General features: G+C 38.5%; 1 protein-coding gene across 3 annotated transcripts in view; it reads right to left on the bottom strand.

Annotated features, from left to right (window-relative positions):
• Positions 1-2,818: 2,818 nt before the first annotated feature.
• Positions 2,819-15,707, bottom strand: part of CIP2A (cellular inhibitor of PP2A) — a 30,378-nt gene continuing 17,489 nt past the window's right edge. The window contains exons 14-21 of one of the 3 annotated variants that reach the window (XM_075515063.1): positions 15,172-15,274; positions 12,800-12,874; positions 12,606-12,716; positions 11,650-11,846; positions 9,873-9,986; positions 6,016-6,098; positions 5,369-5,508; positions 2,819-4,310 (exon numbers count right to left, since the gene is read on the bottom strand). In XM_075515063.1, coding sequence (XP_075371178.1) covers positions 4,140-4,310; positions 5,369-5,508; positions 6,016-6,098; positions 9,873-9,986; positions 11,650-11,846; positions 12,606-12,716; positions 12,800-12,874; positions 15,172-15,274 — 994 coding nt within the window. In that variant the 3' untranslated portion in view covers positions 2,819-4,139. Of the gene's footprint in view, positions 4,311-5,368; positions 5,509-6,015; positions 6,099-9,872; positions 9,987-11,649; positions 11,847-12,605; positions 12,717-12,799; positions 12,875-15,081; positions 15,275-15,707 lie in introns of all 3 variants that reach the window. The other 2 variants (XM_075515049.1, XM_075515057.1) reach the window with 2 other exon arrangements.

Here is a 15,707-nt window from a genome sequence, read left to right on the forward strand (position 1 = left end):
CTAACTAGTTATCCCTCATTTCTATGCGCTCCTAGGAAAGTAGCCAATTTAGATTGGACTGGGGTAGAGAGACATGAATGTGTCACTAGGGATATAAAGCTAGCAGACTGTTCCCAACTTCATCATGCTGCAGAAGGGAAATTGGTGAGAGAGTTGGAAAGGAAGCCTGTTTCAGACAGTGAACAAATCTGAAGATTTCAAAAGTAACCAGATGGGAATGCATGGAGGAGTTTATTTATATATAAACCAACTTTGCAAGGTTGAAAGAATTTTTTGTGAAATAAGTACTTGCCTAAAAATACTTGATCTTTGGCTGCTAACAATAAACTCTAAGAAAGAGGAGCAAAGAACTTCTCCTTACATCTTCACAAGAACACTTAAACCAAACCTGTAAAGCTGGATGTCACAGTTTGTGGGGTTTGTCCCACTTTTGACCTGCACTTGTTCCAGAAGAGTGCACTGCTAGAGAATTCCCAGAGAACTAGATATGTACCTCTGAATCAAGAAAACTTAAGCATAAACAAGACAAATCCTGGCCAGCAGTTAACACTTTTGGCACTGCTGAAACTGTAGCATAAGTGGGTTTTGGACTTTTTTACTCAAAGTTTTATATTTTGTTTACACTATCTCTAAATAAATCCTACTACCCACAATCAGTACTAAATTCTTCCTGAAAAATCTATCAAAGATCATATCAAGCTGTTCATTATATTGCTTGTTTTAAAGAGGCTTACTTACCAGCACTTACATTTAGGATCACTTCCTACAGCAAGGCCATGCTTTCAGTTTGTAAAGCTCAAAAGTCCTACCATTTGTGCAGGATGTTAACTTCATCCTAAAGTTAAGAAAATTCCAGCCAAAGTTTCACAAGCCTGGGAGGAAAGGGTTTTTTTGCCTACATTAAGTTGCACATGCTAGCACAAATACTACAGCATAGATATTTTGACCACACCAGTTTAAAAAGTGTTCTGTCTTATAAATAAGAGGGATAAGTATAGGGAGAGGACAATGACAGCATGGGAACTGGTTCAGGAAAACCTTCATGTTCCATCTTCTGCGCAGGCAAGGATGATCAACTGCATTTAATTCAAAATTCAGAGTTCAATTCCACAGCCTGTTTTATCCCAGAAGTGGGAAAGACTCCTCTACTACATCCAAATTAGGAAGCTTTTCTTGTATGCAGTTTGAATAAAAGACAGAGATTTCACCAGGCAAGAGCAAGTGGTAGGCACTGTCACTTGCTATTGGTGGTGAAAGAGGAGGAGAGATACAGAAGCAGGGGAAAGTGAAAGCCTAAAACAAACCACTAGCAGAGAAGCAGAAAAAGATCAAAGAACACAGAATCGAGACCAAAGAGAAGGGAAGTGGTAAGATGAAGACAGCATACAACAGATGATGAATTGAAGAGCATCAACTCCAAACTGTTTACCATCTCATTAGCCCCCTAAAAATACAAAAATGAACTAGAGAGCACAGAAAAAACACACTACAGAACAAGAAATACTGTTTTTACAGCAGGATTGAAATAATGTACAAAGCTATATCGAACCACATGCTGCACAGAAAACTTTCTCCAGATTATGTAGAATAAAAGGCAGCTACTTTCAGATACGAAGTACTAGAGTGCCTGATATTGAGACATGAGGTTGTTCTGAACTAAGACAGCTCAAGAGTCTCTGCACTTGTAAAACAGGCAATTGACAACCTGACATAATACACAGATAATTAAAAATCGACTCTATTGAAGAGCTATTCATTGTGCTGGTGCCAGCTACTCTCTGCACTAAATGAGGGAGCCTGTGGGGAAAGAAAAAAGTCCAATAGCATATTGGATACAGCATGTAGTAAGAATATTAAAACTGCACAGGGAACCTTATTACAGAACTATTTTCAACACTGATAATATCAAGACACGTAAAAGCAAAACCCCAGCATACAGCTATTTCTCTGCATGCATTAAGTGTAAAAATCTACAGGGTTTTCTACAGTGAAGAGAGCTATATGTTTTGAACAAAATCTTAAACAGACATCAATTTAGTTGCTAGTTCCATTAGCCACTATTCATTACCAATTGGAAAAGCACCGCCAGGAAAGAATGCAGAAATGCTATCAGAGTAGCTTGATGTGTCCATGCATTTATTTGCTACGCAACCCAGAGTTCAGCAACACTTGGCTTAGAACAGCATACTGAAGCAGCACATTTTTCCAGGGAAAGAAAAAACAATCAGTATTTATACACCATGCTTATTACTGTGGATTCTATCATGTAAACTCCAAAGATTTGTTTACTATTTTCTGGGGACATGAACCTTATTACAGCATAACCTTACTCTGGTGAGCAGCTCGATGTTTTTGCCCTCCCATTCCACCATTTGAAAACAAAGTCAGACCAGCATTTATCAGTTTAATTAGTAACACACTTGACACTTCCTACTTGAATTTCTTTACATGAGCAGTTTCTGGCAGAAAGGGAGAAAAAAAACCCCAAACCAGCACACCATTTGTTTACCCTTTCCCCATGACCAAAGACTTAAACAGAAGTGAACCCACATCTGCAAATTTACTTTGACACTCAAATTTCTTAACCCATTAGACTGAAATAAAAATTTATGGTTAATGAAGCTGTCTTTCCCAATTGAGTTTGCAAAACTAACAAAACCCCTCACCTCAGCAATTATAACATTTTTTTTTTTACCTTCCTAAGCAATAACTGCATTTTATGCAAAGAGGCAGCCAAACTGCATGTATTGTGCACAAAGTTGGCAGTCATCCCTATAATTTACCTCACTTAAGAGAATACATAAACCACAGAAAATAGAGCAATTTTTTTTTTATTCCCCTGGTCTTCACAGATACTAGAAGAATGTCTATAAATCTTACCTGTGGTTAAGTTATAAAAAATATATTTCAGGAACAGATACAATTCATCTGGTGTTATATAATTGCAACAGAATGTACAAGGCTGTACTTCAACATGAGTTGAACAGGTTCAGTAAGACATATCTATTACACAACTGAAAAAACAAAGAATCTCAATATTTTAAAATCTAGCCATTACAAATTAGATACAAATAAAGACAGTAATGCTACAGAAAAAGATATATTAGATCACCCAAAATTCTGGTAGTTCTATCAAAATAGACATACTAATGAAATAATTCTGCCAGCTGCTAAAAGACATGTTATTGATGTCACATGTGAACTAAGGACAGTGTTCTGCCACTCAAAAACATGCATTAAATTCTAGTACTAGTCTTCCATATGAAAGTACATTTAAAAAAGTTACCTAAATAGTTATACTATAAACAATATATGAAATCATGTTGGTGTACAGCAGAAAGTGACAATGCTGACAATAGCTAGCATGTACCAGATAGGGCTGTCAAAAAAGTGCAGATCTTTTTTAAAGAATGAAAGGAAGTGTTGTAGGATTAGGAAAAGTATTATCTAGTATTTAAGAAATATTTTCACGTTCACGTATTTCATTTTAGCATGCTTTCTCTAATTGATGCTATTTGCTGAAAAGTCATTCAGATGTGGTGTTCTACTTGCTCAAATTCATATCTCCTTATAATTAGAAACGTCTCCACATATTTACTACACGAAGCTCTTGCACCAATACGCTGATAAATACAGCTTTCAATGTAATATGTTCTAATTTATATAATCCATTTTATTTTTATGTTTGTACCTTAGACATGAGGAAGCAACATTGCAGAAATAGTAATGGTATTCAGAAGAGTCAAAGTTAACAAGATTAAACTATAAAAGTGCTTAACCTATGAAGCACGCTGCTTGCCAGACAGCTAACAGAAGAATATACAGACAAAAAAAGTTGACAGCGACTCCTGTTTTGCTTTATGTTTCCCTATATATATTTAGGAAGGTTAGTCACCGACAGAGGTTGCATTCAGCTCCCAATACAGATGATAATAGTTCTACCAAGACCATCAGAAGGTCTATTTGCTATACAGTAGCTCAGCTTTTTTTAGACCAAAGCTTCCACAACTACTGCTTTTTCTTCTCAATTGACAGTTAAGCTACTTTAGATTTAAACTTGAAGCTAGCATACTATCTGGCTTAAAAATCTTTACATATATTCATACATATGTATAAAATACTAAAACCTTAACAGAGCCCTATAAAGTGAGGTTCACTGTTTCTGCACTTAACTTGCCACCACTTAGACTGTGAATCATTGCAATCATATTGGAGTGTTTGTTCAATTCTTCCTTCTGTAGTTTTACTAGAGCTTCTTTTTCTTCCAAGCGTCCTTCCAACTGGGATTTTTGAACTTCCAGAGAAGATGCCTGCAGAAACAAACTAAATGTTATCATTTGCTCCATTATCAGCTAAAAAACATATACAATACAGTGAAAGCTGAGTGGCCTGGTGGTAAATTTAAGTAATTAAAAAGTACAGTTTTAAAATTACAGGCTTGTTTCAGAAGTATCTCTCAGCTATACATTTGGTGCACATGAATGATTACAGCTACTGCCATATTTCAAAACATTAGATACCATGGAAAAGCACCAACGCCCATGTTATCATTGTTCTATCTGCTATTAAGCAGAAGTGTTCACAGTTAAGCTATCCATATTTCATTTCAAGCCCCACACCGGTAAACATTTACTGAGAACAAGGGAAATATTTGCTATATACTGGATAATATTGCCTGGAGATATTAGACTTAGTTTCCAGGGAATGCAAATACCACAAATGCTTTGCCAGACTGCACAGTTGCTGATCAGTTTGCATGTAAAATGAATCTCTGCCTTGTGAGTTTATAGGCTGTACGGAAGTTTTGGGGATTTTGTTTTGTTTTTTTAAACATTACCTGGTTAACTTGGTATAGCCAAACTGGTCTCTGTTTTGAAAAAAGACACTATTTTTCTTACAGATAAAAATAGATATTAGAATTTCAAAGATCAAAAAGAAAGTCACATGCATTTTGGTGCGTACATATGTAGCATATGTATCTTAATTCAGGACACAAGAAAGGAGAGAAAGTAAGCCAATCCACATTTTACAGTAGTGAAAACTACTGAAGAGGAGTGTGCTACTTTCTCTTATTTAATGTTGCACTACAGGCGGGTTTTTTTTTCCTTCCAAACTTTGTGTACTCACACACCATCCCTCATATAGCCTCATAAGAACCTGACCCTAACTTCTTTTCTCTTAAATTCAAGCTCAGATGCTCAAAACTCAAAAGGTATAGAATTAAAGCTGAGATTATTTGTTCTTGTCCACTACATAGACTGCTCTAGTTTCTTTAGGCACTTTACCACTGAAATATCAATTTACCAAATCAGTTATATAGATTGCTAAAATTCCAGTCTCTAGAATGCAGGTGCAAATAATTCCTTACCTTGATACTCAATTCTTTCCTTGCTTGTTCCGTTTTACTTAATTCCTTTCTAAGAATATCTATAGTTTGTTCCATATCTGTTTTTTCTTTCTGCTGAGCTTTCAGTTTTTCTTCCAGAACTTTTATTTTCTGTTGCAAGGCTTAAGAAAATGAACACATTAAAAGATGGGTTGCCAAACTTAGAAAAGAGGTACTGCATTGCCTGGGAAACAAGTTTGGTGGTTTGGGTTTTTTTTTTTTTTAAGACTCAACATGGCTGCTAATAATTTTATTACTGAGTAGTGCCACCTACTGCTAAGTTTTAGTGGTTGCTTCCAGTCATTTACAGAAGAGTTAAATTAAGCTCTTGCAATTTGCAGTTCCTACAGAAAATAGTTCTATGGACATGCTGTAAAAAGATCCTGAAGGGACATAGAATGCTGTGCAGAGATTCAGTGAAGTCCATATAGTCTAGGAAATCACATTTATGTATCCCTTCAAAAAATAAAAATCTATATTTGTTTCATGCAACTGTTAAATTACATATCCCTGGCTAACTTTAAGATTTACAAGTTATTAAGTAAGACATAGCTGCTTATCTAGAGCACTTAATATCTAGTTAACCAGTTAGTTCTCTAGATTCATTGACCTTTAGGTAAGTGACTTACTCTCTATTTTCCCATCTCTCTCCTGTAGCTGTTGCTGTAATTCTTTTCTGTGATCTTCGGTTTCTACCAACTGTGCAGCAGTCCTAAAATTGCAGAGAAATAGATTTTAATGATCAAAATGAGATAAGCCACCATTTCTTTGTCCTAAGAAGCTAGAATGATTTTTGTATCATTTCCAATTGCCATCAGGCACTTCAAATCAACAAACCTATGAATTTGCAGGGTATGAGTACAGACAAATTTTACTCCCCACCCCATGAAACAGTCATTTCCCTTCTCTGATCATGGACACATGGTAGAAACTACTGAAAAGGTTCATGTCTGGAGCTTAAACACCAGAAATTGTTGCCTTTGATTACAGCCACAAAGCATTCAAAATACCATGATAGAACTGAAATTGTTGTTCAACCCAAATCAAAATTCACTGCCGTTAGTGATTGAGTATGCTGGGTTTTTAACTCTTAGCATGCTCCTGAATTGACTGGGGCAGGCAAGTCAGGAGGACTACAAAGGTATAGCGAGGTTGTGCAGGGAGAAAATTAGGAGGGCCAAAGCCGAGATAAAGCTCAATCTGGCTACTGCTGTAAAAGACAACAAAAAATGTTTCAGATACATTAGCAGCAAAAGGAGAGCTAAGGAGAATCTCCAGCATCTAGTAGACGGGGGAGGGAACACAGTGACAAAGAATGAGGAAAAGGCTGAGATACTGAATGCCTTCTTTGCCTCAGTCTTTAATACTAGGGCCAATTGTTCTCTGGGTACCCAGCCCCCCCACCTCCCCGACTCAGAAGATAGGGATGGGGACCAGAATGGAGCCCCCATAATCCATGGGTAAATGGTTAGTGACCTGCTACACCACTGAGACATTCACAAGTCTACAGGGCCTGATGAGATCCACCTGAGAGTACTGAAGGAACTGGCAGAAGTGCTCACCAAGCCCCTTTCCATCATTTACCAGCAGTCCTGGCTAACTGGGGATGTCCCAGTTGACTGGAGATTAGTGAATGTGACACCCATCTACAAGAAGGGCCAGAAGGAGGATCCGGGGAGCTACAGGCCTGTCAGCCTGACCTCAGTACCGGGGAACTTATGGAGCGGTTCATCTCGAGTGTGCTCAACAGGCACGTGCAGGCCAGCCAGGGGATCGGGCCCAGCCAGCGCGGGTTCATGAAAGGCAGGTCCTGCTTGACCAGCCTGATGTCCTTCTGTGACCAGGTGACCCGCCTAGTGGATGAGGGAAGGGCTGTGGATGTTATCTACCTGGACTTTAGTAAAGCCTTTGACACTGTCTCCCACAGCATTCTCCTAGAGAAGCTGGCTGCTCATGGCTTGGACAGGTGTACTCTCCACTGGGTAAAGAACTGGCTAGATGGCTGGGCCCAAAGAGTGGCGGTGAATGGACTTTACTCCAGTTGGCAGCCAGTCACAAGCGGTGTTCCTCAGGGCTCTGTGCTGGGGCCAGTCCTGTTTAATATCTTTACCAATGATCTGGACGAAGGGATTGAGTGCACCCTCAGTAAGTTTGCAGATGACACCAAGTTGTGTGGGAGTGTTGATCTGCTTGAGGGTAGGAAGGCTCTGCAGAGGGATCTGGACAGGCTGGATCGATGGGCCCAGGCCAGCTGTATGAGGTTCAACAAGGCCAAGTGCCGGGTCCCGCACTTGGGTCACAGCAACCCCATGCAACGCTACAGGCTTGGGGAAGAGCGGCTGGAAAGCTGCCTGGTGGAAAAGGACCTGGGGGTGCTGGTTGACAGCCGGCTGAACATGAGCCGGCAGTGTGCCCGGGTGGCCAAGACGGCCAACAGCATCCTGGCTTGCATCAGGAATAGTGTGGCCAGCAGGAGTAGGGAAGTGATTGTGCCCCCTGCGCTTGGCACTGGTGAGGCTGCACCTCAAATCCTGTGTTCAGTTTTGGGCCCCTCACTAACAAGAAAGACACTGAGGTGCTGGAGCGTGTCCAGAGAAGGGCACCGAAGCTGGGGAAGGCTCTAGAGCACAAGTCCGATGAGGAGGCAGCTGAGGGAATTGGGGTTGTTTAGCCTGGAGAAAAGGAGGCTGAGGGGAGACCTTATCCCTCTCTACAACCACCTGAAAGGAGGTTGTAGAGAGGTGGGGGTCGGTCTCTTCTCCCAGGTAAGAAGTGATAGGATGAGAGGGAATGGCCTCAAGTTGCTCCAGGGAAGGTTTAGACTGGATATTAGGAAATTTTTCTTCACCGAGAGGGTTATCAAGCATTGGAACAGGCTGCCCAGTGAAGTGGTTGAGTCGCCATCCCTGGAGGTATTTAAAAGACATTTGGATGAGGTGCTTAGGGACATGGTATAGTGGTGGTCTTGGTAGTGTTAGGTTTACAGTTGGACTAGATGATCTCAGAGTTCTTTTCCAACCTACACAATTCTGTGATTCTGTGAATTGACAATACCATTAGTAAAACCTTTCTGGTATTATCCATGCAAGCACATCTATGTATAAAGATTTTCCAGTACCATTCTGAACATCTTCCAGATTGCTGAGTGTTGTGTGACAAAAACCATTTCAGAAGATATCGCTGTAACCCATTATCTGCTGCAGTCCTCACTAGTTAGGATAATATTTAGTTTCCACAATCATTTAATATATAGGTACTGTCATCTACCAGCATTATAGCTGTAACCTGAGCACTTTATACTCTGTGAAGCTAATCTACTTTTTCCATTACTAGCTAGCCTAATTTCTAAGGCAAAATCTAACTGCCACTTGCTTTGCCTAGATGGCATCTGCTGCACTCTTGTTTACCTACTTCCTATCTACTATTTTCTAAGCTGCAGCCTCTAGCAAGAGAGGAGGAGTGTATTTCCATGGTCTCCATTTTATTTGTGGCAGTTCAAGAACATCTATATAATAACTGCTCTGCCAACTTGCCTTTAAAAAGGGGCAGCTTTCATCAGAGTATCTCCCCAATTACACTGAGCTGCATATTGCACCAGTGAAAGTAAGATTCCAAATTTATTCAGTAGCAAACTAATGTATCAGTATGAAAATTTTTCCATTTGAATCAGAACTCAAGGCAGGGATTTGGACTGCTCTGATTACTGACAAGGCAAGAGCCTGGAAGGATGAAGTGAACTTTGCAAGTAAAACCAAGAATAGCATTTTATTTCTAAACTGAATACAAGGCCTGCCTCTGAGCATTTTTTAAAGATATCTTCTGCAAAATTAAGTATTAAATAAAATTTCTGAAATAGTAACCCTATTCCCTTAGTTACCTTGGTGAAAGGTACATCACACCTCTATTTTAAGCAATCAAAAAGGAAAAAAAATATAATTAGTCCTCAAGAAGATGTAAATAATGCTAGTTTTATGGTTGAGGAATGATGTTTTATACCACAGACAGAATACCAACCATCACTATTTCCAATATAATTTTTAAATGTATTCATTTAGTAGGGTTGGTTTTTTTTCTTATCTGATAACATTACAGAGAAACCTTGCAGGCTAAAAGGGAATTCGTGAAAATCTTTGTGTGATAACATCATTTAAGAATTCAACAACAACCAAAAAGACACCTCCCCACTACCTCAAATGCACCTAAGAATTGGGTTGTCTTCACTGCTCTTTTTAATTTCTACTGTCACTGAAGTCTGTGGGCATTCCTCCCCACCCCCAACCAATACAGGAACAAACAAAATAAACCAAAGTCACTACCTATGGATTTACATCTAACATACATGTATAAAATACTGAAACATCTTTTGCTTCCTCTAACTCTACTTCTCAGATGTTACTTAAAGCACAACTGAAAAACTGAGACTAAAGTGCTATTTAGTTTTACTGTTTATCTTTAATTTGCTTTAAAAAGACTGGATTGAACTTACCTGTCATTCTGCTGCTTGAGCGATTCATTTAGTTTCGTCATTGCTTCCATTTGTTTATTTAGTGAATTGCATGTAATCTGTAGATCTTTATATTGTCTTTCAGTTGTTTCATACCTACAAATGAATTAGGGGGTTATGGTTGAAGAGTATAAGTGCTTTTGAAGAGCTCTTACTTTAATAATTTGTAAAATAAAAATACTTGACATCATGTGTGCAATCATCCCACTCAAGCTAAAAGCAAGGTGGTTTGGGGCGGGTCCGGCTGAGGATTCTTTTGGTGGTAGTTTGTTGTTTGGGTGTTGGGGTTTTTTATTTTGTTTTTTAAATGAACATACCTGGAGGAAGAAAAAAACCAAGCCAAGCTTCAGTGGATCCCTTACATATCCTTAATAATTAAGGATCAGGAAGCAACCTTCCCCCAGTAAAAAACTTAGGAACTGACAAAACATACAGATGCCTTTAGAAATCCGACATACACAAACTGTTATAAATTAGCTATTTGTAGTCATCTTTTAAGATACCTGTTGAGTCAGTCTATGACTCCTAGTTGTCTGGTCATACTAAAAACTGAACATACTGAAGACACTGCAATATGCATTTAAAACAAGTTTGAGGCAGATCTCATGCTCTAAGCAAATGTTTTCCTATTTTCCTATCAAAAGGAAAATTCTATCCCCTGATGTCAGTTATCTGATTGTTTTTAAGGAACAGTATATTTAAAGAGTGCAGATTGTTTAGAAAGCAAGTTTATGCTTTATAAACACATTGTAAGAATTGGAAATATATTTTATTCCTACTTTGGAGAATTTACAACTGTTAAAGATACTAAATTGAAGCTGGTTTGTTTCACATTAGTCAAATACGTGTTTCACAGGGTGTATGGCTGCATACAATTCAGGCAAAAAAGGAGGCACTTCCACAGTAACCATATTAGATATTTATTCAAGAAACCCCATAATGGATAAAACTTTAATACATTTTTCCTCCCTCAATGACTCCCTTATTGGCAGCAATATGCCTTCAGAATTGTCTGATATAATATTGCTCCCATTATTAAGCAAGAAACTTGCTCTCAATTTTATCAGCTTCTTTACCTTGCTGACACCTAGTGATGATGAGACCAGCTCATGTGAGTTGAAAAGCCAAAGCTCTTTTAAACCTTTAATCTTCCAAAGCATATTCTATTTTCATAAAGAGTTTCTATCTCTATGTACTTTGTGTCTCACATGTCCTTTTTTAGCTTAAGATCCTAAAGAAATAACATTTATAAATAATTCAGGACACACAAGGTGCCTCCTTCCTCCCTACACCACTTTTACCTAATTTCAGTCAAATTTGCTATAGAAGTGATCAAAAATGCAAGTTCCTACCTTATGCAGACATACCCTATTGGCTGCTTCTCCAGACTATTTATAGCATGTCAAAGACAGCATATAAGATCAAAGAAAGAAGCCGACAGTATGGTATAAACTAATAGAAACTAAGCATTGTTAATGCTGTTTTAGAGAACAATGCTCCCTTTTATACAAAGTTCATGCTATTTCCTGAACTGGACCTTCAACATCTACAATTTCAGTTCTCACTCCATTTAACATACTAAGTTCTTGAATGACTTAAGTTAACCTCATTGACAAGCATATAGAAGAAAAATAATGAATTTTTCACTTAAAAACATGAAGTAGCATGTAATGTTGCCCTTCTAATGTGTTTAGCCCAGTAAAGGGCTTCATCTCTCTTTGAATACAAAGTATCTGCTTAGAGATCTTATGCGCCTTACCTTTGAAGAAGATCAACAGAGGATTTTTTCAGTATTTCATGTTCTTCAGCAACTGTTTGTAATTTCCTGTTGTGTTGAAAGAGCTGTTCAATATCAGTCTGCGCTCTTTCAGATTCTACCTGCTGAGCTCTCAGCAAATCATTAAGTTCTTCATTTTTTCGTTCTGCATCCTTCAACATTGCAGCAAGAGTTCTTGCCTTTGAGTGGAAAGACACCCCCCACCAAAAATAACCCCACAATTACAAGCAATTCTGTTTCACAAGTCACTTTGTAGTAGGCATATTTGAGGCCATAGATCTAACACTAAACTGCCATCAGCTACATCAAGAAAAGGATTTCTCTCACCTAACATTAACTACAAATTAATTTGTTCACTAAATTCGTTTAGCTCCCTTTATAGACAGTGTGAGGGAAGAGGGAAGAAGAAAGTATAAGATAATACATTTTAGCTATGGATTTAGTAGTGTGCAGCCCAATCTTTATTATAACCTTTAAAGAATAGAAATTATTCTGAGTTTTCAATGCACACCTGAAATACATAACCCATGGAAGCAAGCTTTATTTGAAAGTTCGTCTTTGACAAGTGATTAAAAGGCACAACCAGGAAACAGTTCTTCATATAGCAGCAAATTCTATATAGAACTCTAGTAAGTGGCTTTATTAATTTTCAAGATTACTACCCTTAAATTAACACTAATGATTAACAAACGATAATCAGTACAGTAGGTTAGTTTTGTTGACTTCCTATAAGGGAAAGGACATAAGAGAAAACTGTTCCAAAGAACAATCCAGAGGAAAACAGGATGTTTATGATGAAAATTAAGACTGCCCTAACTCACAAGCATAGCTTACTGCTAAGCAGCATAGTTTCCACACATGCAATCACAGCTAAAGCTACTCAGACAATTGTTACTCAGCCCCACCCCAGAGTCCCAGAAGGAAGCTCCTGTACTTACCTCAGACTCAGCCTGGGCTCTCTGACATCTGTACTGAGCCATCAACCTATCGGCCTGAGCCAGAGCTAGTGCCTTTGCTTCCAGAAGGTCTTGCAGCCTAGTTTCTTTAGACTGTACACAGGAAGAACATTTTTCAATAACATTTTCTGAATGTACAGACAGCAACGTACCCATACACATTAGGTTGCACTCACTGCTAATGCCGACAGCTTCTGCTCATAGACATCCATTATGTCAGATATCCTCATATCAGTGATCGTCTCCTTTATCTGTGGAAATGTTTTCCAATTACTGCTACTGTAAATTTGTATTTACTTACAGATAGGTAATGTGCACCTAAAGAGCTCAGCAGTTTTGTGAACTCCACCTGTCCACTAGCTTTTTAAGTTCTTATTTTTATACCTGAGACTGTCTGCTCAAATGCATCCACCTGACTCTCATGGAAAGACTGAATACTTGAACTATTTAGGCTGAATAGGATTCATCTGCAGAAGACTCACTCCAGCACAATGAAAAGGTAACATCACCACTCTAAAATGGTTCCCCTTGGTCTAATCTTTGCTGGAGAATTAGCAGTCCCCTCATAGGACACCTAAAGTAATTTGCCCTAATATTAACAGCATGAAATGCACATGGCTGAAAATCCTTGTTCATACTGCATGGCCTTCTCAAAATACAGATTATCAGAAAAGGCCCAGGATAGTTGTTCTGAAAGGATACTATCCAGAACAGAACTTACTATGTTAACCCACTAACTTACTACAGGAAATTTATTTACCATATATGGCATAACAAGTCCTAAGTGTTTATTAATATATATGCTCAAGTCAAGTGAGAATGCTACTTGGTGATTTCAGGATATTTTTTCTTAGGCAGTGCTACTATAACACAAGTTTTGAGCAGCTGTTCATGTATGCTGATGCATGACCAAGTGCAAGCTATCCCAGCTGTTCATGCAATGAACACCTATGGAAAAGCTACCATCTCTGCACCACTTTGAACCATTATGTAAGAATTTTTGTATTGTAACAGTAGCCCCTACATAGATCCAGTTCTTGGCTCATTTTCCTGTCCCTGAAGTAGGAAACAAGCAGTTTTTCTTTTGCAAGCTTGTCATCTCTATGTCCTTTTAGATATTACTACTATACAAAAAGCTTATGTAAGTTCCCTTCACTCTCTCTGTATAGTAATACTATTAAAAGTGTTTTCTCAATTATGTTTTTACACACATTTGAGTTTCACACAACATATGGAATGCACACAGAGATGAAGTACTGGATATTTTAAGTGAATGTGTACATTGAATTTTAAAGGAAAGTTCTACTAATTAGAAGGTCTAAGAAAAGATTCACTCAACAATTCAACAACTTTCTCCCCTCAAAAATCAAAGCAGCTTTACAATCTGTCACATTACTGGAAGCTGCTGCACTAGTGCTGTTAGGCACCTGTGGCTGCTTTGACTTACATTAATATATACACAGCAGTGCACCTACAGACTGCCACATGCAGTCCTGAAAAGGATGATCAATGGGAGCATCCAGTAGCAGGGTACTAAGTAAGCCAATGAAGACTCACTTGACCTCTTTCACTACTATTCTAGCAGTTTACTGGAACTGGTAGCTTGCTGAGTTTCATTCTTATCAGCTACAACAAAGAGAGGAGGGTTGCAAAGCTAAGGCTGGAGGCAATTCCACTAATACAAATATCAAGCTGTTATCAGGCATTTTTCCTTAATTTCCCAATTTGCATACTGTTCTTTTAAGCCAAAAGAAAATAGAAGCAATAATCCATCACTCAGTCTAAAGCAGCTACAAAGCATCTAACTTGCTTTGAACAGAAGAGAAAGAAGAAATATATTCAGTATCTGACAGTATGGCTTACAGAGAAACACACTGTATGTGGTGCCTGTTTGAGTGCCTTATTCACAACGCATGTGGCTGCAGAGGGAAGTAAAAACTTTCTTCTGAAGTAATAATAATGCCTTTTCAAGACCACCACAAAAATTGAACTGCAAATGCTAAGGAGTCAGCTACAGGCAAGAAAAGGAAAGTGTTCATATGCCTGTTTGGGCATACAAGAGGTGCACCATACTCTCCTAAAGCAGCATATCATCTCTATTTTATCACAGGCTGTTTCTTAGGAAGGGGGATGGGAGGAGGCTCCTTCTAAGTGTCCCAGCAAGTCTAGGCAGTTGCTACTATATCTGACACCGGCCTCCAAATCTGACAGCTAGAAGAGTGTGGGCAACCCCACTGGAGAAGGGGATCTCAATAAGGAGCCCAGCTTCTGATGTAGCGCAAAGAATCATCATTGAATTCTGCTACGGAGCTTAGTCAAAGGAGCACATTCTAAATAGATAGAAATCTAAACTGAACTCAATTGATACATGCGCTATAGACTGACACTTGGATTTTAATTTCCATCCCCCCTAGTAAGAGTGTCAAATATTTAACAACAGTATATAAATTCTAACAACCTCTAGTCCAGAATGAAGTTTTTGTATTAATTCCTGAATATTTGAAGTTGTGGATTCATCACTTGAAGGACAGGATGAGGAACACCTCACCGAAGTAACACTGGTCACGGGGGACTGCATTTGGATTCTTTTTGATGCATGCTCCATTTCTTGTTGTCTGTAAGCATTATTTGCCGCAATGCTTTCACCAAGCCTGTATAAACATAAAGGCTATTAATGAAACAGCCTGCTACAAATACCATTGCAAGGACTGAAGATGAGAAAAATTTCATAATATAATTAACTTCTCTTTAGTTGAAAACAGACTACTGGGAACAGTCACATTTGCATTATCACACAATGTTAAGATGTAGTAACAGACACATGCCCAAACTGTCCAGAGATACAGAAAGCAGAAAAAAAAAAAAGAAAGCCTGTCATGGCTGGCCTTTTAGGAACAAATGCAGTATCTCTCCAGAAAGGGCATGGTGTTCAGCTCTTCTTGAGCAGAACAGATCAGATAACCTGTTTCTCAAGCTAATAAGAGACAGATGATTTCACATGTCATTGTTCAACTTAGCTAGGCCACTGTTTGTAAGTAGCAAGATTGAGAAGGTATTTAGTAAGGATTTTTATTAGGCATAAAA

This window comes from Mycteria americana, chromosome 1, assembly GCF_035582795.1.
Source record: "Mycteria americana isolate JAX WOST 10 ecotype Jacksonville Zoo and Gardens chromosome 1, USCA_MyAme_1.0, whole genome shotgun sequence".
NCBI classification, from domain to species: domain Eukaryota; kingdom Metazoa; phylum Chordata; class Aves; order Ciconiiformes; family Ciconiidae; genus Mycteria; species Mycteria americana.